This window comes from Zonotrichia albicollis, chromosome 10 (assembly GCF_047830755.1).
Source record: "Zonotrichia albicollis isolate bZonAlb1 chromosome 10, bZonAlb1.hap1, whole genome shotgun sequence".
Classification (NCBI taxonomy): Eukaryota; Metazoa; Chordata; class Aves; order Passeriformes; family Passerellidae; genus Zonotrichia; species Zonotrichia albicollis.
Genome location: NC_133828.1, coordinates 27,323,176 through 27,345,937, shown reverse-complemented (window position 1 = coordinate 27,345,937; position 22,762 = coordinate 27,323,176). Strand labels below are relative to the sequence as shown.

Below are 22,762 nucleotides of genomic sequence, written 5' to 3'. Positions count from 1 at the left end.
ACTGTATTTTTTTGTTTTGGTATTTTAACTTCAGTTAAGCAGTAATCTACAATGTTTCCCTTGGTTAAGTAGTTGTGTAAATATTGTGCAATTTGCTGTCATGCATTATAATCAGTGTAGCTTTTACAGTCAGGTGATGTGATTCAATGCAATCAATGAAAATTGATAGAATTGTACTGAAAACTTTCACTGGCTTCTCTGGGAGATTCTTTTTATAGCTACAGACTCTGACACTCTGCAATATTGGTGATCTTAATTTTCCAGTGTTTAAAAAGAAATTATTTACAGAATGAACTAAGATGTTCTTCAATTTTTGTTACTGAATTTTTGTATGACTGCAACAGCACTATTATTGTTCTTAGTTTTAACACTTACTGCATTACACATGCCCTGCTTCAACTTTTTATGCAGATCAGTCTATCATGGATGTTTTGAAGCATAAATGTTTTCTAGAAGAATTATTATTTTGGACAATAAAATACGAGTTTCCGCAGAAGATGGTGACTTTCTTACTCAACATGCTACCAGATCAAGATTATAAGGTACTTGGCCTTACTTAATTCAAACCTAAGTATCTTTTTATATTCACATACTTAGTGTGTATTATCCTTTGCAGGACACTATGTGTACTCATGTTTGAATAATAAGTAGTAAAATAATGCAGATCTTTAACTTGTTTTGAGTATTTTATAAGAAGTTCCTAAGTGTTTAGTATTTGAAAACCAATGTGGACAAAACAAGATGGATAACTCTGGAGCAGCACTATTAATTTTGATTGATGATTTATTTTCCTTTTTGTCTGTTATTGCATGTTTGCATGTGATGGATTTTGTTTCATTTTATTTTACTTTGCAATTTGTTTTTGTCACTTAAAACACATGGATGGCACTGTATGATTCTGTAGTGTGGTATGACTAGGGAATAATTGCAGTGATTTCATTCCTGTTTCAATTCTTGTAGTAGGCAGTGGTTTTTCCAGCCAGGCCATTACAGTGTGAGTGTTCTTGCTGCAGCTATGCTCTAGGTGATTTTGGCAGCCTTCCAGGCGCTTCCTTACAGAGTTTTGCAGTTGTCCCTACGAAGTATCTCCTGGCCCAGAGTTGTGGAGACTGGATGTCATCTTCCTGTTTTAAATCTTGGTGTGCAGCCAGGTTTGGTTGTTTGCTCCACATGTTCCCAAGACCTAGTATACATAGCAATCAGGCTTAACATTTTGCTCTGATCATGTCATACCCTTGAGCCGTGCAAATATTTTGGACCTTCTCAATGCCTGCTGGGAGGAAAAGATAACAAAATTCTGCAGTCCAGATATGCAGATTTTTTCAAAAATATTTTGTTTATAATGGGACAACACTATATTTGTGCCTCCTTAAAACCTTGCTGCATCAAAACAAAGGACATAAAGATAACTTGCAAGGAAGAAAAAGCCAAGATATGGGCCTTGAGCACTACTGTGTCCATCTCAAGACACCACTTTGATTTGGGATACCAGCAAAGATTCATCCTGGTCTTAGATTCAGCTAATACATGAGGAGACATTAGGACTTCCTAACTGATGATCCATTGCTATGAAGCTTGAATTCTTCCTGATATTTGGACATGCTCATGGACATCCAGTTCTCCTGATCCATTGCCAGCTAAATTCCTGCCTGTAAAAACAGCCAGCTGCTACCAGCATGCAGAAGGATCTGGTAAGTGTTGCTGTGTTTCCCTTACAACTGTACCATGTAATAACATCAGCTTCTAAGTATTGTGGGATCTTTCTTCCTTTGACAATGAGCCATAGTCTTCAGTGACTTTATTCATTATCTTTCTTCACTCAGAGTGGAGATCATGGTGTATTTGGTCTCTCTAGTGATTGCCACTTTTAACTGGAAATAGTCCATTTTCTACCCACCAATACTGCATGCTCAGATTGAAAGGTTTTTATAAACTTTTTTGGTTGGTTGGTTTTTTTGTTACCAATTTCGTACTGGCTTTCATTAAGCAGTTAATTCCTACGTTAAAGCTTTAGTAGAAGCACAAATACCAAGTGTTCAAAATTCTTTCAGAATCTGTGTTTAATTGTCGTGGTCGTCTAAATGGCATTTTAAATAGTAGAGGAGACTCAGAGCAGGAAATGTATCACATAGCAGTACTAGGGAGGCAGTAAACTTTTTTTCACAAGAAACCTTTGCTTTGTTGCAAAACTGTCAATGCTGCATGAATTTTAAACATGTTTAAGAGGCCTGTGGTTAATTTACAAGGAGTGGCTCTACCTTTTACATGGAAAAGAGAGAACATAACATTTTGGGATGAGTTAGAAGAATGTTTTATCTTACATACTTCCATTTAGCTTTTTTGAAAGAAAAGCCTGTTTGCTGATTAATCGTACTGCATTCTCAAACAACAGGAATACCTCTAGGGATTTGAACTGTTCCAAATGGTCTTGCAGCTTTCTGCTACTTTCTCTCATCCCATCTACACTACATGTACTGTTCTAATTTTTTCTCTGTCTGCTGTTGTGCAATTTATCTGATTCTTTGTGAGGCAATTTAGCTCATTAAATCAGCAGAATTCTGCTAGGTTGGATTCCTGGTAAACTGAGGGAGATAGCTGGACATAGAGCACAGAGCTGCCTATCTGCATATGCTTTGGAATTGTTGAAATCTCTGACCTCCAGCATAAGCGTATGAGAATCCATCACTGCCCTGTGTAGCAGTCACTGAACCACTAGCAATCTCAGTTACACAGATTTTTTTTTCTTTTAAATAGGAAAGCAAACTTCCCATTAGGGATTCCCAGTACTGAAAAGAGGTGTTGAAAGGGGTGGGCTAAAACCCTGGGTTAACTAGCTCTTCCCTCTCTCCCCACTTTGGCAAATGAGAGAGACAGCACAACAAAAAGTGTGGTCTTTGCCTTACAGATTTGTGCTTGAGGCATCCCTTCCATCACTCTCTGACATTTGAAGCTTGGAAGACTTACAAGTGAAGAAAAAGAGAGCAGAAGAAAAATTTATTGAAGCTTCCAAGAAATTAAAGGTGTTGTGGTGTGGACCAGAGGAGAATAAAAGGCCCGAGAAAGAGACTTTCCTGTGACCAAGGAGAAGGCAAAGAATGTGTTGGCAGTAAACAGGAAGATGCTGGAAGAGTGTAAATCATCCAAGAGCAGAGCCTTGCTGAAATCTTGCTGAAAAATGCAGAAGCATCTGGACATAATGAATCAACAAACATAATTAACAGAAATGCTGTGCTGTGTCAGGCACCTCCCATAGTGACCCTCGGGGCAGCTATTACAGCAACAGGACTTCACCAACCCCTGGATATGCTGTTCTACAAATTCTGTAGAGCAGTTTTTCTATTGGAACCTTAATTTTAGTGCAGCATTCAGCTGGCAGAAGTAGTTTACATCTTAGCATTGAGAATATAAACATGGGAGATGTAAGTTCTAACTGAAGCATGGGGTTGGTGTTAGTCTCCAGAGAGTTCTGGGATTGAAGTTGAGTGGTCACCAAGAGGAAAGGCCAGCTGAAAAAATTACCTTTGTTTCTCTAGAGGTAGAAAAGTCAGTGAAGATAATTAGATGCACAGGAAGCATGTGTGTCTTAGGAGGCTTTCTTGCAGAAGGTTGGAGCTGAGTATTTGGAAACGTGGTATGACAGAAATTGCATTCTTGCTGCATTCTATATTTTTCCTTTGTTGTGTCTATAGCTTTGGCCACTGAAAGAAAGGATATGTGGATGGACTGATTTGGCCTACTGTGCCTGGTTTTGTGTGCTGACTGCAGTTTACCACAGTATTTCAGCTTCTAAACTTTTGGAATGAGTTTAGTTTCTTCCTCTCAAAATTGGGAAGGGTTGGATTTGTTTGTTTAACTTGCAAGTGAATATAGGAGTAAAGCTTCTGTCTTTCCTTTAGTTAAGTGTTTTCTAGAGTCTCTACTATTATACTGTAGTGAGAGCAAATTTACAGTACTTTCAGAAGTTTATTATGGTAAATGAGTGAGGCACAAAAAATTTTGATGCATGCCAATATAAACTAAAGAAAAAAAATCCAAAATTTGTCTTTAGAGAAGGACCTTGTTTTTGCAGTCAATTTGAATTGAGTGTGCTGTGTAAAACAAGTGAAACATAGTTTCTTCATCTCAGAACCCAAAAATCCTATTTAAACATAATACAGTGTGAAGAGGTAATACATAAATAAAGCATACTCTTTTACCAGCGGTGTTAATATACTAACTTCTTAAAATACCTGCTACATATTTTCTGTCTGAGGCTTAATGTGAATTAGTATGAATGTCTTGATGATAGATGCTAATGCCAGTGATGAAAATTGTTTCAGACCTTTAACTTAAAGGAAATTATGTGATGGGAATATCTGTAATACCAGATTGATATTGTATTAACTTTGCTCAAGTATTGAGAATACATTGTGTCAAAAGCACTTTAGGTGAGAACTGTTAGCATTGTTGGGTGCTATATGTGGAACATACTTTCAGTGATTATACAGGTTTGCATCACTGTGGGCCAGGTGTAGGAAGGCAAGTTAAGTATTCTTGCAGTGTTTCCTGCAGTGAGGTCCCCATTCTCACCTTGGTTCAGTTTCTTGCATCAGCAACTTTATCTTAGGGGGTATTTGCTGGGAGAACCAGTTTCTGTACCTAACAGCAGAATTATGTCATCATGTTTTTGGAAGTACTTCTGAAGTGATAATGACATGGTGGTGCCATAATGAAAATACGGGAGCACTGAATCTAAGGCAGATCAAATAAAGTAGTGACCTGCATACAGTCTGGTGAAAGCATGGCTGCTGAGGGTGGATTTAACATTTCTAATTCTATGCTTATGAAAGGTTAATACTTCCAGAACGAATCGGCAAGGGATTTTTAGACTTTGGATTTTTATCACTACACAGCTTGTCTTCTTACTAAGCCAAGCAAGTCCAGATGGTGCTAATTCAGAACCTAAAGTACTAAGTGAGAAGTGATTTCCAAGCTAGCAGATATGTTCATGGACGTGCAGTGAAAAGGTTGATTTATAATGCATCTTGAGGCTAATGGAGTGGAACACAGAACTGTACTAAGATTTATATATATCTATATGTGCAATACATTTAAATGCATTTAAATAAATGATCTGGTTAAAAAAAAACCCACTAACGGGTGTGTGAAGAATAACAAATCTGCATAATTAATTTAGTTATTGAGGGAAAAGCACTAAAGGTTTATTTAAAAAGTATAGAATGCTATGACAGTAGAAATGAAAATCAGTGTAGAAAGTTTTGCTTGAAAATGAATTAAAACCTTACTTCATGGTTAGATGGCTGCAAGTGATGAGGCAGCTTTATAAGGCAGTACTAAATTAATTGTTCACAGGGTATCATTTTAGGACATCTGTTGTAGGATGTACAAATTTAGGATAATTGTTAGAATTTTACTACTTTCACGGGCATGCTGAGACATTATATTCCTTGTTTCAACATTTCTGGGTTGACTTTCTTTAGTGTGGAAAGTATAGAATGACAAGATTAGATTCTGGGGAAAGTTAATAAAATTAGCAGCCTAAGATACCCTTTCCTATAAATTGGTCTTTTCATTTGCTCTGTTTCTAGAAAGCAGTCATCACTTTTGGTTTGTCATAGCAACAGGTGTTTCCCAGGGTATGTTGATTGTACATTCATAAAGGACTATTTTATAATGAAAGAAAGATATAAGTTTTGTATGATGCTTATTAATATCAACATTTCTTTATAATTTGCAGATTGCTTTTACAAAAACATTTGTTCAGCACTATGCTTTTATTATGAAAACACTGAAGAAAAGCCATGAATCAGACACCATGTCTAATAGAATTGTGCATATCAGTGTTCAGTTGTTCAGCAATGAAGAACTAGCACGCCAAGTAACAGAAGAATGCCAACTGCTGGATATTATGGTCACTGTTCTGTTGTACATGATGGAAAGTTGCCTTATTAAAAGTGAATTGCAAGGTAGGTTTAGTTGTTTGTTTGTTTCTTTCCATGAATAATCAATTGATTATAGAGGAAATTTAATCTTTCTTTGGTGGTCAATCCACCCTACTGATGCCTTTCCAAAAATGTACAGGATCTAGCAATGTATGGTAGAGGAAGAGTCTCAAAATTCCCTGGGAATATAAAGGTAGTTATCAGGAATGATACTAATGTTTTATCCTTTGGTTTGTATGGGGCTTTTTTTAGGAATGTCACATGATTTAGAATGCAGGTTATTACCTACTACTTCATTTGTTGTGTGAAGTGCATAAGCAACTATTTGAATGAAAAATGATATACACAAATTGAGACCTGTATGAATTTAAAAAATATTTTCAAAGAATTTCACAAGCTATTTGCAGTATTTTAAATTGTTATAATTTTTAAAACTTGTCATTGCCTTGATATAATTAGAGAAGAATAATGTAATAGTTTGTCAATATAGCAATTTTATCAACCTTTTGTTTGACAAAGTGGCAGTTTGAATTTGAGCTATTGTAGACTTTATAACTTCTTTAGTAAAACAGCTGTTCTATTTTCACCCTCCTTGTTTTACCTGTCCTTATATGAAAATGGTACAATTGAATCTTTCTGATCTCTGACATTCACACTCTTATGTGCCTAACAGACTGGAGACCTCTCAGCCCTCTTCATCCTAGTTTGAATCTGAAAGTACCCCCTAGACAGGCTGAGTGCTGCTGCTAAATATCACAAACTTATGCATGAGATTGTATTTTTTTTCCACAAGTATTCTTGTCTCAGAGTCCAGTTTATGTATAGCCTAAACCAAAATATCTGTGCAGAATTGGGAAATCCTCACTCATCTAGCTATCAAGAGTGCCCTCATTCAGCAGCACTTCAGTATGAAAAATGTTTCTGTTGCCCTACATAGACTGCTTTACAGTATTAAAAGGAAAATGCTGAATATTTAATAGTTTGTATATCAGGTGATTTGTGCTAAATAAATGCCATATTGGTGGAATGTAATTTTAAATTCTTTCTAAGCATCTTTTGAATGTTACTTTTTGGTCAGTATGGGATGTTGCTAGCATGGTGGTAGGGTTCTATAATGGGTCAGAATTTAAGTACAGCAGAAAAAGGCTGTACTGGACAGGCCAAAGAGAGCCACTCTACATACAGGTTTACCTCATCATCCAGAGACTGGAGTCTCTTAACAAGTGTCTTTTCTTCTGTTCTTCTTTCTGTTGAAATAGAATATTAACTGACATGGGTACTGGAAGTTGTTTCGCTTGGATCGTGAATCCAGAACCAATTCTGTTTCCGTTCTGATCTTTCTAGGAGTCCCTCTTATGAAAAGGAAACAAAGAGATTTATTTGGCAGATGTAGAGGATGAACTTCTGTGATTTGGGGTGGGAGGGAGAGAAACACAACCCCCCCCCCCCCCGATTTTGATTTCTCATCCTCCTCTTCTAGGAACCTTCTCCTGCCCCAGTCTTGGGCAGGCAGCATAAACCCTCTCTCTGTCCCAAATTCAGAGTGGAAATGTTTTGCTCTGCTCTTTTCAGACTCAGCATGCCAATGAGGGTTTTGATCACCAGATTTGTTCTTGAATGCTGTAAGGTACCTTGCTCACTGGGGTTATGTCAAATTCAAAGTAGAATTCAGGTGTTTGTAATAGGAATTGTATTATTTGCTTTTTTAATAATTAGAAATATTGGAAGAGCCATAGCTGTGATGGTTTTCCTAACACGCTGCTTTCCAGAGGTTGTGATATTGTTCAAAGTTCAAGTGACTCTTGCTGAGTGGCATCTGTGTAGGCTAGTCCATGATGAAAAAACAGCTTCAGGTACATGAAAGAACCATTTTAGTTTTCTGCAGTTTTCTCTGTGTGTGTCTGACTGCAGCATTGCAGTACATCCTAATCGATATTTTTTCATTCTTTTGTAACTTTATTAATAAATGAAAGAAATTACTTTGTCTTCTCCTTTTGTTTTGTTTTTTTCTTTTTTAAATTTAGATGAAGAGAATAGTTTACATGTTGTGGTGAATTGTGGGGAAGCACTACTGAAGAATAACACTTACTGGCCCCTGGTTAGTGATTTTATAAACATACTTTCACACCAAAGTGTGGCAAAGAAGTTTTTGGAAGATCATGGTCTTTTGGTGACATGGATGAATTTTGTATCATTTTTTCAAGGTATGTGACTTTTATGATCAGTACTAATACAAGGATGTTAAGACAGTTAATCTTCACTGTAGAGAAATCCCTACAGTTCTGTATGTATATATTTAATCTATTAGAATTCCCCCAAGATTGTATTTCTTGAAGAGTACAGTATATTCTAGACAACAGGTTACAAAATTAGCTAATGGATCTTTTTCTTGTGTGAAGTATTTGAAGAGCAGTCACATCACACTTAGTCGACTGAGATCTATGGTGCAAGAATTCTGAGGTTATACTTAAAGTACACATCAGAACTGTAAACCAAACTGTTTTACTGGTGAAGTTCAAAATTTAAATATACAGGAAATTAATCTCATATATCTGGATCTTCTTCTAAGTTGCTTTTGATTATATAAAAAAATATTTTAAGATAGTGTATCTCAATGCTGATAAATGTTTTGCTTAGAAAGACGACCAGCATTCAGATGTTCTAATTGACTGAGTAACATTCAAAGTAGAATTTCATGTCCCCTGAACAGCAAAGACTGCAGTTATTAGCCAGTTTTTTATCTTTTCTGGTATATTTCTGTTCAAACTTTGTTATATCAGATTCTTCCACTAGATAAAATAATGTTTGTAATAGGAATCGGCTTACACTTTATGGAGTTGTTTTTAGACGTGTGTAAATGCATAATACTAAAAAGACTGCATTCCATTTATCCCTAGTTAAATCTTGGGTTGTATAACTCTGCTTAAATCTTTGAAGGTATGAATTTAAATAAACGGGAGTTGAATGAGCACGTGGAGTTTGAATCACAGACATACTATGCTGCCTTTGCTGCTGAGCTGGAGGCCTGTGCCCAGCCCATGTGGGGTCTGCTGTCACACTGCAAAGTTAGGGTAAGGCTAACATGCCCCTGTCATTATTCTTGCTTTTATTCATGACTTATTCTAGAATTCTCAATCTTGAAAAAACTGTCTGTTGTGTTTGAAAAGACTTTGGTTTGGCTCTCTTTGTCTATTTAAATAACATAAAACTCCAATCAACTTGGATTCTGTGTATAGTGAGTGTAGAATTCATGCTTGTACATAATTTACTGTCTCCAGTACTGGGACTACAAGTTCAGCATGTGTGTAGTCATTTCATATGACTGTACATATGGAATAACTTCAAATCTAATGAAGAACTTGATAAATGTCTCTGAGTCATTCTGCCTTTGTTCAGGGGGAATGGAGATGCATAAGTCATACTAATGTGATTCTAATGTTGGTTGTGTCTGAACAGCCAACAGACACTTCGTTATGATGGGAGATGGAGTAATTTATGGATTTGTGTGGTTCTCCTATCAATTTGAGGTGAAAACCTCTTTGGTTCTGACATCAAATGGTCTCCAAACTACAGCAAAGACTTGTTGCTATTTGCTAAACTGTAAATTATATTAAGTGACTGAAAAAATAGAATCCATTTGCTTTTAGGAATATTTAACATATGAAAAATACTTTTTACTGATTTTCTGTGAAATAAATACGTGTATTTGAAATTAGCTTATTAAGATAATTAATAGTGTCAGTGAGGCAATACTGACTGGATTGAGCTGCACACTGAGAAATTGTGCAAGCAGTCCATGTGATTTTAGAACAGTTTGAATCAGGCAGTTGTAAAAGCCTTTCTGTGATGTAAATTACACTGATGCATTATGAATTTATCAATTTATGAGTCTACATTGGTTTTTGAAAACCGAATTACAGCTTCTGGCTGTTTGAAGTGCTCCTTTCATTTTTCCTTAGGGATGGGATGGTCTTTTTTTTTAAGGCCATGCTCCTCCATCAGTTGTCTTGTCAGTCATGTCTTCAGCCACGTGTTTGAACCTTTTGGTCATTATCAATAAATCTGAAAAAAGTTAAAGAAATTTCATAGCTTAGTTGTTGTATTTATGAAACCTGGAGGGTTGGAAGCTCATGTCTCACAGGATAGGGACAGCCAGCAGAGCCTGTCCTTCATAGAGTGTGGAGCAACAGGATGGGAGTGTGGCTGTTGTATTTCCTGATGCAAAAAGGTACCTGACTGAAATAGATGCCACTTGCACAACTTTTGGCTGGCCTGAACACTGCTGCCTTTTGCATGAGAAGTGTGTCATTGGATATCCTGAGAGTGTGAGGCAAGTCTGGAGTCTGTGTTTAGGGGGACGTGAAGATTAAATGAAAAATCTGTTAAGAAAATAGGCTTTGCAAATTCTGCTGATCACAGAGCAATTTGGTTTAGCTTCTTTTCTGCTTCTTCTTCTTGCACACGACTGCTTCTGTCCTGGAAGGCAATGTATAGCGCTAGCGCTGAAACATGATTTAACCTGAAATATAGTGTAGTTTTGTGCCACTGTTACACAGTTATATCATACAATCATAACAAGGTTTGCTTACCATTGAAATCCACGCAGTATTGTGGTATCATATTTAGAGTGTCTTGTGTTAGCCAACTGTAAGGACCTTTTAAGTAGATAGAACTTGTAGGCCATTAGCTATTCTTTACATAGAAAGACTTTCTTTTATGCTTACAGCTCTAAATTATGGGTAAAAGTAAATGGATAAATTAAACAATAGTAGGCACTAGGACCACCTAGAGAGTGAGTCCTATGAGGAGCAGCTGAGGGAGCTGGGGTTGTTCAGCCTGGAGAAGAGAAGGCTCCAAGGTGACCTTCCCATTCTCTGTAGTACCCTGTAAGGAGGGTGTAGCCAGGTGGGAGTTTGCCTCTTCTGACAGGTAACCAGCAACCAGACAAGAGAAAATGGCATCAAGCTGCAGCAGAAGAGATTCAGGTTGGGCAATAGGAAGAATTTCTTCATGAAAAGAGTAGTTAAGCAGTGGAGTGGGCTATCCAGGAGTAGTGGAGTGGAGTCCCAGTCCCTGAAAGTGTTCAAGAAACAGCCGGACCTGGCACTTAGTGCTGTGGTTTAGTTGATAACGTATTGTTCAGTCAATGATCTTGAAGGTCTTTTCCAACCTCAGTGATTCTGTGTACTGTAAAAACATTCTTGAAACAATTGTATTTATTTGTAGTAGGAAAACAATGTCACTTAAAACTTTTTTTGGCTCATATAAGTGTGCTGGTTTCTCTTAACTGCAGGAAACACAAGAATACACACGCAATGTTGTCAGATACTGCCTTGAAGCACTTCAAGACTGGTTTGATGCTATCAACTTTGTGGATGAGGTAAATATCCTCAGTGAATTTAAGCAAAGGACTGTGAAAATCTGATTAAATTTAAAAGGTGATACACGCCCTACTCCCAGCCCCCTCTCCTTAATTTAAGTGACTATTCAAGCTAGTGACCAAAAAAGGATTGCCTTGCTGAAATTAGAGTTTGTAGTTAATACTTAAAATGTTATGTCCTAGGACCCTTTTTTTTCTGTAGTCTTGGTGATTTAGATTTTCTAGTGCAAGCTTAAGCTGTGAGTTTTAAAAGCAGTGCTTTCCCTGTCTAAGGGAAACTTCTCAATAATCAGAAAGACAGGGGAATGAAGTACTGCTGTGTTACTGAAAAGTAAGTCTATCAAATGAAGACATGTAAAATACTGCCCTTGGTGGTTGTGCCAAAGATATTTGTATGTTTGTTTTTTCCAATATATTATATTAAATACCTTTATTTTACTTTCAGCCAGCACCTAACCAAGTTACTTTTCATTTGCCACTGCACCGTTACTTTGCCATGTTTTTAAGTAAGGTAAGCATGTGTTGTAGTTTCACAGAAGATGGAAATTCCCTACTGAATGTAATCATTCAACACAGCATATGCTTGCTTTTGTTTCTAGGCTGTTAAATGCCAAGAACTAGATCTGGATACTATCCTGCCAGATCAGGAGATGCTGATGAAACTCATGATTCACCCACTTCAGATTCAGGTACAGGCAGACTTCTAGCTTAACAATAGGAAGCATATCTTATTTGTGGAATGTAAAAATAAGCCCTATGTGACAATAATAACTACAATATACTAAGAATTTAGGGTAACATCTTTTTTTTTCCCTTCCTCTTTCCAAAATTAAAAATGAGGCATTAGTTATCATACTCTGAGAAGCACATAATAATAGTATTCATTGCAGCTCTTTGAAAATGGTAGGGTGGACCAATCCTCTGAAAACAGAATTGTAATGTGAACAGAATGGAGTGCAGTTTGACAAGAAACCCAAATCTTTTGTATTTTAAATTGAGAATGAGTTCCAGAATGGATGCACAACATCTTTATTTGCAAATTTGGACTTGTGCATTAGTGGCAGTGAGTAGTATTTGTAATCACTGCTTTTAGATCTAATACAATTTTAATTGTGATGCCTTAATTTTTGGTTCATTTTGGTACCACAATACCTTCATTTTGAGTTAGTTGCAAGCTTTTAAGGAATAACTACATGTATAAATCACATAATTTGTCTTTGATTACTTTTATTGTCTGAAATACGCACTTATCTGAAAGTGTGGTATCTGTTTCATAAACTTGCAGTGGTTCTTTTTATCTCTTACTCTCCAGAAGTAAATTAGTATAAAAAAGTCTATAAAGTTGTAGTATGTATGCATGTATATGTGTAATGATAGTGAATAAAATGATGAGAGGGCTGGAGCATCTTTGTTATGAAGACAGACTGAGAGAATTGCTGTTCACCCTGGAGAGGAGAAGGCTCTGGGGAGACCTTAGGACCCCTTCTACAGGGGGCAAACTTTTTAGCAGGGCCTGTTGCAATAGAACAGGATTAGTGGGTTTTGCTATGAGGGTGGTACAGCAGTGGAGCAGGTGGTCCATGGAAGTGGTAGATGCCCCATCCCTGGGAACATCCAGGTTAGATTGGATGGGGCTCTGAGCAACCTGACCTAGTTGAAGATGCCCCTGATCATTGCAGGGGGATTGGACTAGAGGACCTTTAAAGGTCCCTTTCAACCCAAACTATTCTGTGAATCTCCAAGAAAGCCCCAGGAGGACTTCTTACAATGGCATGTAGTGACAGGACAAGGGGCAATGGCTTTAAGCTGAAAGAGAGTAGTTAAATGAGATAGCACAAAGACGTCCTTTGCTGTGAAGGCGGTGAGCATCTGGAACAGGTTGCCCAGAAAAGTCAAGAATATCCCATCCCTGGAAGTGTTCAAGACTAGGGTGAGTGAGGCTTTAAGCAAACTGGCTTTAAGCACCTGGAAAGTGTCCTTGCCCATGGCATAAGTGTTGGAAATCATTAAGGTCCCTTCCAATTTGAACTGTTACATGATTTCTATTTTTCTATGGTACCATGCTGATGATCTGCTAATATTGAACTGAGTAGCTGAACATCTCTGAAATATTTATAACTTTTATGTTTCCTGAACAGGCAAGTCTTTCTGAAATTCACAGCAATATGTGGGTTAGAAATGGTCTACAAATTAAAGGACAGGCCATGACTTACGTGCAGTCTCATTTCTGCAATTCAATGATTGATCCTGACATTTATCTGCTGCAAGTAAGTTATGTTTTCTGAGGAGCCAAGCCAATATTATTTATCTACAAACTGTCGAGTAGAATTAATTTAATAAAATTAATTTACTCTCTTTGTACAGGTCTGTGCCTCTAGACTGGACCCAGATTATTTTATTTCATCTGTTTTTGAAAGGTGGGACTAAAAGATGAATGCTTTTGTTCAATGTTGTGCTGGCTGTTGTGCTAATTTATAGCTTGTAATAGAAAAATTGCATATCTGATATATATCTTCAGTGGTACAACTCTGCCTAGCCAAAACTAACACCTAAGGCCTCTACTGAAACAGGTATCTCTTGATTTTAGACAGCACTGGCTTTTGATTTATAGGGCAGTAGTGAAGATATTTGTTTTCTGAGCATCTTTAGGATTTTTAAAGTTTCATATGTGTTCATATGCTAGGATATTCTTTGCTGAAGAAGTAGTAAGAGACACAGAATGTTTACTTTTCTGGAAAAAAAATCAGGATTTGAACACCAATTAGTATGCATTAGTTTTTATATGTTGATAAATATAAGGTGTTTTCATGTGGAGTGAATATCACTATAGCACATTCCATTGATAGTTAAATAAAAATTGAAATTTAAAAAGAAGAGGGTTTTCATGTATGTTTGTTTGTACTTTGGGTTCTCATTTGGGCTTTTGTATTTCATTTTTGGTTGTTGTGAGTGCTATCCTGAGCTTATCTACTATGTTTCACATTGGTTGTTTTAATGTTGGAGAATGTTTAATTGTTGTTTCTGACTTTGCTATTTGCTGTGTAGATTTAAGGTGGTGGATCTGTTAACAATGGCTTCACAGCATCAAAATACAGTTCTTGACTCAGAACATGAAAGGTCCATGCTGGAAGGAGCCTTAACATTTTTGGTCCTTTTGTTAAGTCTTCGTTTACACTTAGGTAAGAGTCACTACTTCAGGAATATCTGTATGTAAGTGACATCATTACATCTTCATTTATATTCAGCACTTAGTAGGTGCCTTAAAGCTGTTTAACCATATAGTAACTTCAAGCATTCCATGCTCAGTTTCATCTTTGCCAGTTACTGTATTTTAATCCCTTATGAAATAGAAATAGATATGATACATAAAAATGGGAAAAATGGCTTTGATGGAAGTGGGTGATTTGTGTAGGTGATGGCATGAAGATTCTGTATCTTTTCCAGAAAGACAGCAATTTGAGTTTATACTGGTATTTTCTGATTGAGATTGTGCCTTTCATAATATTTGCATGCCCCCTTTTTTTTCCCCCTGGATTTTTAAAGCACTGTATCATTACTTAATATTAATTTGTATCATGTTTGACATGCTTTTAATGTCAAATGAAAACTGAATGTGTGTCTTAAAATCGTGCTTTTTTAACAGCTTTTTACATTTCATTGTTCTAGGAATGACAGATGATGAGATCCTCAGAGCAGAGATGGTAGCCCAACTGTGCATGAATGACAGGACACACAGTTCATTATTGGATCTCATATCCTTGGAATATATTCACTAATGTGTCTGAATGAGAATGACAGGTGCTGGGATAGTTGTGAGGCTTGAACAACATGGTTTTAGGTTACATAATTAAAAAACTGTGTGAAGGTGTGTTTGTGTGTATTTACTATATGTATGCACACAGTATATACTGTATATACTTACTAGCAAAAGCTCCAATTTTGGTTTTTCTTACAACAAATGCAATACTTTTTAATAGTTTAAATTACTTTTGATACAAAATGCTGTACTGGTCTTTAGAAGTCTTTTAGGTGTGAGGTAAAATGTGTGTTTTCCAAAGACATTGTAGAAAGTTTAGCAAAACATCACATTTGTCTGGATTTGAGCCTTTGATTTTTGCTAAGTTTATGCCAATATAAAAAGCAGACATTCTACATTGTATTGGCTTTTGCTATCAATAGCTGAAAATGCAAATAATAGCAATCCTGCATGTTGTTTTGACATTAGAGTGAAGTGCATGTGTGATGGGGAAAGAATAGCAAGCTCTAAGAAGTCCTTCTGCACAGGCATAGGGTTCATGTCCCTGGACAGCTGACTGTAAATATGCAGGTTTTCCTGTTGTCACTCTTGGGCTGTGTAGGGAAATTAAATAGCTTGTTGTGGCTGCATACAAGAGCTTGCAATCCAGGTAAAGGCAATGAGCAAAAATATTAGCAATATGAAGATAGGAAAGGATGAGATTGAGACTAACAAATGTATAATAATAATGGTAGTAGTAGTAGTAGTAATAATAATAGCAACAGCTATTATTATTATTTGCTCTAGTAACTCAGTCAAGTATGTAAAATAAGTGATTACTTAGACCAATTCACTTAAGTGAATGACTTAATTATGTAAAATAAGTGAATAATTTCTATAAGCAATCACTTATCACTGAGCAAAAGTGCAGCTTGTGTTTTAGGGTAACGCCAGTAGGTCAGTTAAATATTGCTACCAAAAACAAGAACTATGGAATCCAAGATGCAGAATTATTTATTGTGTTTATGGATCTTGAACTATTTGCTTGCTTGTTCTGCACTTGGACGTAAATGCAAAATGTTCTCCCTTTGGAGAGACAAAGTGTTTGTAACTAAAGACAGTCACAGAAACTATATACACTACAGGCAGAGGTTTCTATTTCTCATTAAGTACTAACAGCTTGAACCAAATATGAAGCAAGTCTTACCTAAAAAAGTTTAACCTCCTAGCTGAGAGGCTTAGATTCTCTTCAGTCCCAGTTACTGTTCTTAGCAGCTGGAGCATACAGACCTCTTGTGGTAAGCACAGAGCACTGCTGAGATGTGGTCTGAAATGACTGACGGAAAATATCATGGGGGAGGGAAATTCTGTGTCCTGCAACTGAATTAACTTTGCTTTCCTTAATGTAAGCCTTACATTCCAGAAAACCCTAATCCTAAAAGTGGTATTATTCCAGGAAGCTTAAGCTTTGAATCAGTCCTGTCAGCAGTTGCTGACTTTAAAGCCCCTGTTTTTGAGCCTGGAGGTTCCATGCAACAAGGAATGTACACACCTAAAGGTATGGTAATCAGCATTCTCTTGCAGCACAGTCATTGGTAAGATGCCTAACCAGGGTTTATTTGGTTTTGTTGTAGTGGACTTTTTTCTGTAAAAAACCCAAAAAGCAAACCCAACCTACCAGTGTTGAAAACTGCCCCTCATCCTCCCCATAAAAAAGCCAAACCTACCACAGCCACCAAAATTCCACAAAACTTGACTTTTTCATTATTGTCCACTGCTTATTTAAGAGCATTGCTAAAGATTATCAGTAGTTTTACATAAATTGATTTTGATTAAGAGTGAAAATGGGCTTCTCATACTAATCAGGTACCTTCAGAAAGCAGAGAAGAATATAGAAATGAAAAATGATCTTATTTGTATTTTACTGATCTGCATACTTAATTATTCCTATTATTTAAATAAATATGATGTATATTTAGTAGAGTTTAGAACTGTTTGCACTAGTGAAATGTCAAAGATAATTTCTTTGAACTTCTCCACCTTTTGACTATTAAAGATACAGTTAAGCAACATAAAATTATGTATCATGGTATTAGTATCTGTAACATTTTTTTGCTGTCAGTAGTGAGGACCTAGAAAAAAGTTCAGGCTAGACTTATTATAGATTATTGTTCTGTAATTCTACAGTGCATACAGTGCAAAAATGACAAGTTTCTTTCCCTGACCAGCTTGTCATCTAAATTGGACTCAACACAGCATTGGTATATCAAAGGAGAGAAATAATTTAAGAACTCAGTGTTCCATTACTGTGTCATGTCACTAAGCAGATAAGCCTGTAGAAATCTGAAATGCTCCATGTGCTCTGGTTGTGCTTCAGGCTAATGGCAAAGCTGAAGAGAGATTAACTCCTTCCTCCCCCACATACCTCCCCTGAGAACTGGGAAGGTTAGAGTCTGGCAGTTTTGAAACCATTTGGTTCCATGGATTTTTTGGGGGGAGTGGTGGTTAATGTAGCTACTAGTATTGTAATAACTTGTAATTGTTTGCCAGTTTTTGTACTGGGAGATTGAAGTGTCAATAAAGCTCTTTTATACAAATTACAACTAGTGAAATAATTTGTGAAACCAGAGTTTTGGAAATTGATTCATCTTGGTTCTTTGATGTGTAATTAGGCAGCTTAACACCCATGTATCTAAAATAACTTAATTTTATTGTTACATAAAATGCATTTCCTTATATCCTGTCCAGTTTCTGGAGCTCATTACATGTTGGTCATTTTCGTAACACAATGTGAAGGAAAAAGAGATGGATTATTCTGTTTTTAATTATAGCACTTCATATTTAGGGAATCTAATGCTAGATTAGAGTGTTTGAAGTTTTTTCTATATAGTTTAGAGTTTTTTTTTTAACTTTGGTAAACTGTTTATTCTAGAGGTAAACTGTCTTAAGTATCTCAGCTATAGCATTGAACAGTGGAGTGGTTTATGACACTATACAGATTCCCTTTTATTTAAAGCAATAAAAGCTGAAACATCTTCTGTAGGAATAAAAGCTGACATGGCTTTCTTTACCCTCATAAGTGTTCATATTCCCTGTAAGATTATATAGGTTCTCAAACCCTTTGCTTTTAAGAATTGTAGTTTGTGGCCTGTCATAGTTAAAGCAAGTCATGATTAGATCAATTCCCTCTAATCCTCTAATCCCTTGTTTCCCTAAATTTGAGGGGGTGGAATCTACTTTATGTTCACAGATCCCTAGATTTTGTTCCATTAACCATCATTTAAAAAAACAAAACCAACCAAAACCAACTTCCAGAGCCAGGTTCTTTCTGCACACTGTAGATTTGTGTGCTGAAGATGAGCTCTATGTGCATTTCCAATATTCACTGTATGGCTCACTCAGTCCTTTTTTCTCATTAGGCATTAGCAGCCCAAACAAGCTTGGTGTGTGTTTCAGACTGCAGTACTAAATTCTGTTCAGAAAAAATGTGGGTTTTTTTTCACAGGCTAAATTTGATTGTATTTAATACACAATGCAAACTTTGCTAGGTTCTCTCCCTCAGCAGTCTGTGAGGATATGTGTGGAGCTGTTAGCCTTAGCAGGGGTTAATGTATAGAGGATAGGCCACTAGGTGTGAGTATAGACACTTGTCTTCCTGCCTGGGGAAAATTAATCTCAGAAGTGTGGTAAAGCTGCTTATTGCTGCCTGTGGGAACTGTGAAGGATGTTGTGAGCACTTGTGTTACGTTACGCCTGCTGGTGGAGCTCAAATTCTGTATCCGCTGGGTTTCTTCCTCCTTTGGGGGTCATTGAATCTTGCCTTCATTTTTTGTGTTATGAGAGCGAAACACTTCAAAGCAATTCATAAATTAATGTCTTCATTTGGCTTTAGATTGGAACTTTGTTTTGTTTTTTAATAACTTATAAATAGAAAAAAAGGCCATCAAATGGGATATTTTTGTAGACTGTTTAGACTTTTCTGTTTGTGATTGCTCTGAACAGCCACTCTGGATGTTACTTTAATGCTACTAAATTAAATGGATGTAACTAAGATTTTAATGCTGAAATAATGCATAATACTAGTTATAAAACAAAGTCATATTTGTAAAGGATTGATCACTAATATAATTTGATACAAAGCTTGACCATTTTTGATACTGAACAAGCAATTTTGTTGTTGCAGCAATTTTGTTCACTGCACTTAAAGGTAAAATACCATCCACCTGCTAACAGCTCCACAGTCTTTACTTCCTACTTTCAAGAGGCTTGTGCTTATCACATACAAAGTAAAAAATAATGTAGGCTTTTACTCACAAATACTTGGAAATGACAAAGAGAAAAACAAGTCACATACAGAAATGATGTTTTGCTTAATAGAGTGTTACTTTTTTATTTTTGAAACCAATCAAAATTTTGCAACAAATATTTTTCTAGTTTGATAGAGTGGTAATTATTAGTATAGAAAGTATTATTAGTAAGAATTATTATAAATTGCCGTAGTTTGCCAGGAAAAATTATATAATAGAAGTGACATAATTAAAGCTAGTTAAGGAGAGAATCTAAAATAAGTGGTAAGGTCTTTAAAGAGAATGCTAACATGTAATTTCTTTTAAACAACAGCTGAAGTTTGGGATAAGGAATTTGACCCTGTCATGGTAATACTTCGAACAGTTTACCGCAGAGATGTGCAGTCTGCCATGGACAGATACACAGCATTGTAAGTTGGATCATTTTTAGAAATGCAGCATCATCCTCTTGCTCATTCCACAACAAATGTTTTGTTTTCACTGCCTGATAATGCTAATCACTTTATCAGTGATGTTTTCAAGGCCCAGATTTGTTCTTGAGTAAATAGTCTATAACAAGCAATATGAGAGATTTGGTTATCTTAGTCTGTTACTCTTCCATAAACGTTTAAAAATACACCAGAAGGGCCACAGACAAAGTAGTGAATGTCATCACAGATAAAATACTTAACCAAAGATATTGTTTAAAAATCATTTACAGCTTACTTGAAGTCTTATCTATTTTTATTTAGTTTACACTTAGGTACACAAAGCAAAGTTTATCTATAGCAGTGGCAGGTTTCTACATTATTGCAGTGTTTAACAGTGGTTTCAACATTTAACATTTATTTCAACAGCTTAAAGCAAAGTGGCAAATTCCCTGGGAACCCATGGCCTCCCTACAAGAAGAGAACACCGCTACACCCAAGTTACAGAGGGCTCATAAAGCTTTTGCACTGTAAAACTCTGCACATTGTGCTCTTCACACTTCTTTACAAGGTACAGTCATGATTTGCATTAAGTGCATTAGTTCACGTCAACATTTTTACAGAAGTTCTTAGAAGCATGACTTTTTAAACTTTATTTGGAGTAGTCAGGTTCCATTTAATATAATATTTTTGGTTTATTTTTCGAGTCTAGTACAAGTTTCTTTCCCTACCACTTAGATTATTTCACGAATGATTGTTTCGTATACACACACTAAGTCAGTACCCAAGTGGATGAAAGATCCTGTTCCACTTTGAGAACACTGTATTAACCATCAGAGGTGCCATTCAGATTGCTCTTCCATGATGGTTTCAGGGAGCACAGTGGCATAAGTGGTGTTCTTCTGGCTCCTATTGCACAATTTTAAGGCATCAGCAGTGGCTGTTCAAAAATACAAACTTTAATGGCTTTAAATCCTCAATGTCAAATAAGTCTCATAACTGCAGTTGTTTCTAACATCATTTCCCAAATATATTCTGGCTTTTGATAATGTTACAGCAACTGTTTTTTAGGGTTAATTGGTGCCTTTAAGTTATGTTTGGTTTTATCTTTGATAGTTTGCTGCCGTCTTCAAGAGAAGCAAGGCTTTTTGAAGAGTCCATTCATCAGAATATGGACTTTGAATCTGTACTTAGAAAGTGTTTTCAAAGCAGTGTGCTGCAGAGGCAGATGAGAGACTACAAAAATTACTTTGAGTAGCGTTTTTCCTGGGCAGACTTTTCCTTTTGTGCTCTTCTAAGGGCTCCCAGCTTACCTAAAACTGGTATTTTGTTTCACTGTTAAATTTCTGTTGAATAGAAAATATCTGTTGTACTACAGGAAGGCTGGTGAAGGAAAGGAGATCTTGGGACTACATAGAAGATCAAATAATGTTTTGACATGGAACAAAAATCGAGACTATGGGGAAGGAATGTATCATCTTTTACTGTCCTGCTTGGGTGTCTTAGGCCACTTTTTCTCTTAGTCCATTAAGAACACTCAAGGGCTTAAATCTTGAGAATCTTAGCCATTACTGGGTTGCTATTTTAGCTGGAATACCAAATACTTTCCCACCAGATTTATGGATGGTGGAAAATAAGTAGTGGTTGATTTTGTAGGTTGGCTTAAGTAATGCCTGCTCTCTTTGTGAAATTTTCCCAATTCATGGCAGCTTTTATTATATCTCTGGGCTTTTGGGACTTCCTGTGGAAGAGCAGTAAACTCTGTTTGGTGATGTTACTTTTCAGAAGCATTGGTCAATAGGACTTTTGATTCCAACTGCCACAATTACACGTGCTCTTCATATTAACAGAATACTGAGTCCTCTTTCAATTAAATAACCGCTATCATCTCAGATTTGTTTGGGCTTGATTAAATCAGCTCCTCAGTCACTTTTCAGAAAAGATATTGTAAAACAATATTATTTTTAAGAACTTTGTCTCTCTGATGTTTCTAATGGCTTTATCTACTTAGAGAATTCATCCATTCAAAACCAAGTAATATTTAAAACTTTACTAGGCTGCACTCTAAAAATACTAATTTGTATAGTAGCCTGTCTACAATGAAATTTTAAACATATTTTCTCACCCACTTTTTTGGTAACTTGCATTTTTTGCCATTTTCTTTCCTATAGTTCAGAGTATTCTCAAGAGGAAAGTTGTCCTGGTTTTTAATTTTAGCAGTACTGATTCTTCCTCTCAATGCATTGAAAGCTGTGTTAGAAGAAAGATATGGGCATTTATTAATTTAAAGATAAGGTCTTTTATTATTTTTAACTAAAAAAGATTATGTGGAGGTGGTTATGAGCTAAATTGATGTTAAACTTTGTGGTACTCCCAGTTATGCCAGCATCACTGATAGGACCAGGACCTTGTGAGGCCTTTGGTGATTGATGACCTGAAAAGGGGAGGGAAGGTGGGGGCAGCTTTTTGCTTGTAATTGGCAGTAGTGGTGTCTGTGCAGCTGTACCTGTCACTCTGGTGTTAATGCAAATCACAGCTTGAACTAGTAATGGCTTAAAGGTAAAAATTTGTTTGACTGGAAAGACATAAAACCAAATTTTGCTTTTGTGGTGGTGACCAAAGGTTAGGTTTTTTCTAAATCTCAAAATAATTTTAAATCAGATTTAAAACAAACAAACAAAAAAATCCACAAAAACTGAAGAGTCCAAAATGTATTATCCAGAACACTCTTTCTTAAGTTTAGATGTACTGAAGCCTTAATCTTCTATGATTGGTCTTTTTTTCCTGCCTAGATATTAATGGATCATCAGAATTTATCAGAGCATGTGCTTTGCATGGTTTTATATTTGATTGAGCTGGGGTTGGAAAATTCTCCTGAACAAGAATCAGATGAAGAGGTAAGAATAAATACCATCATTTTCTTCAAAATACAGAGGTATTTTTTAATGATTCAGTATTCTTTAAAATTAGATTTTACCATAGTAGTTAGA

At 36.2% G+C, this 22,762-nt stretch overlaps 1 protein-coding gene across 4 annotated transcripts in view; it reads left to right on the top strand.

Moving 5' to 3' along the window:
• Positions 1 to 22,762, top strand: part of UBR3 (ubiquitin protein ligase E3 component n-recognin 3) — a 97,318-nt gene that overhangs the window by 20,530 nt on the left and 54,026 nt on the right. For all 4 annotated transcript variants that reach the window (XM_074548513.1, XM_074548512.1, XM_074548511.1 and 1 more), the window contains exons 7-21: positions 412 to 542; positions 5,738 to 5,966; positions 7,967 to 8,146; positions 8,880 to 9,013; positions 11,236 to 11,322; positions 11,768 to 11,833; positions 11,922 to 12,011; positions 13,461 to 13,589; positions 13,687 to 13,739; positions 14,368 to 14,501; positions 14,989 to 15,076; positions 16,477 to 16,616; positions 19,679 to 19,775; positions 20,202 to 20,343; positions 22,565 to 22,669. In XM_074548513.1, coding sequence (XP_074404614.1) covers positions 412 to 542; positions 5,738 to 5,966; positions 7,967 to 8,146; positions 8,880 to 9,013; positions 11,236 to 11,322; positions 11,768 to 11,833; positions 11,922 to 12,011; positions 13,461 to 13,589; positions 13,687 to 13,739; positions 14,368 to 14,501; positions 14,989 to 15,076; positions 16,477 to 16,616; positions 19,679 to 19,775; positions 20,202 to 20,343; positions 22,565 to 22,669 — 1,805 coding nt within the window. The remainder of the gene's footprint in view (positions 1 to 411; positions 543 to 5,737; positions 5,967 to 7,966; positions 8,147 to 8,879; positions 9,014 to 11,235; positions 11,323 to 11,767; positions 11,834 to 11,921; positions 12,012 to 13,460; positions 13,590 to 13,686; positions 13,740 to 14,367; positions 14,502 to 14,988; positions 15,077 to 16,476; positions 16,617 to 19,678; positions 19,776 to 20,201; positions 20,344 to 22,564; positions 22,670 to 22,762) is intronic.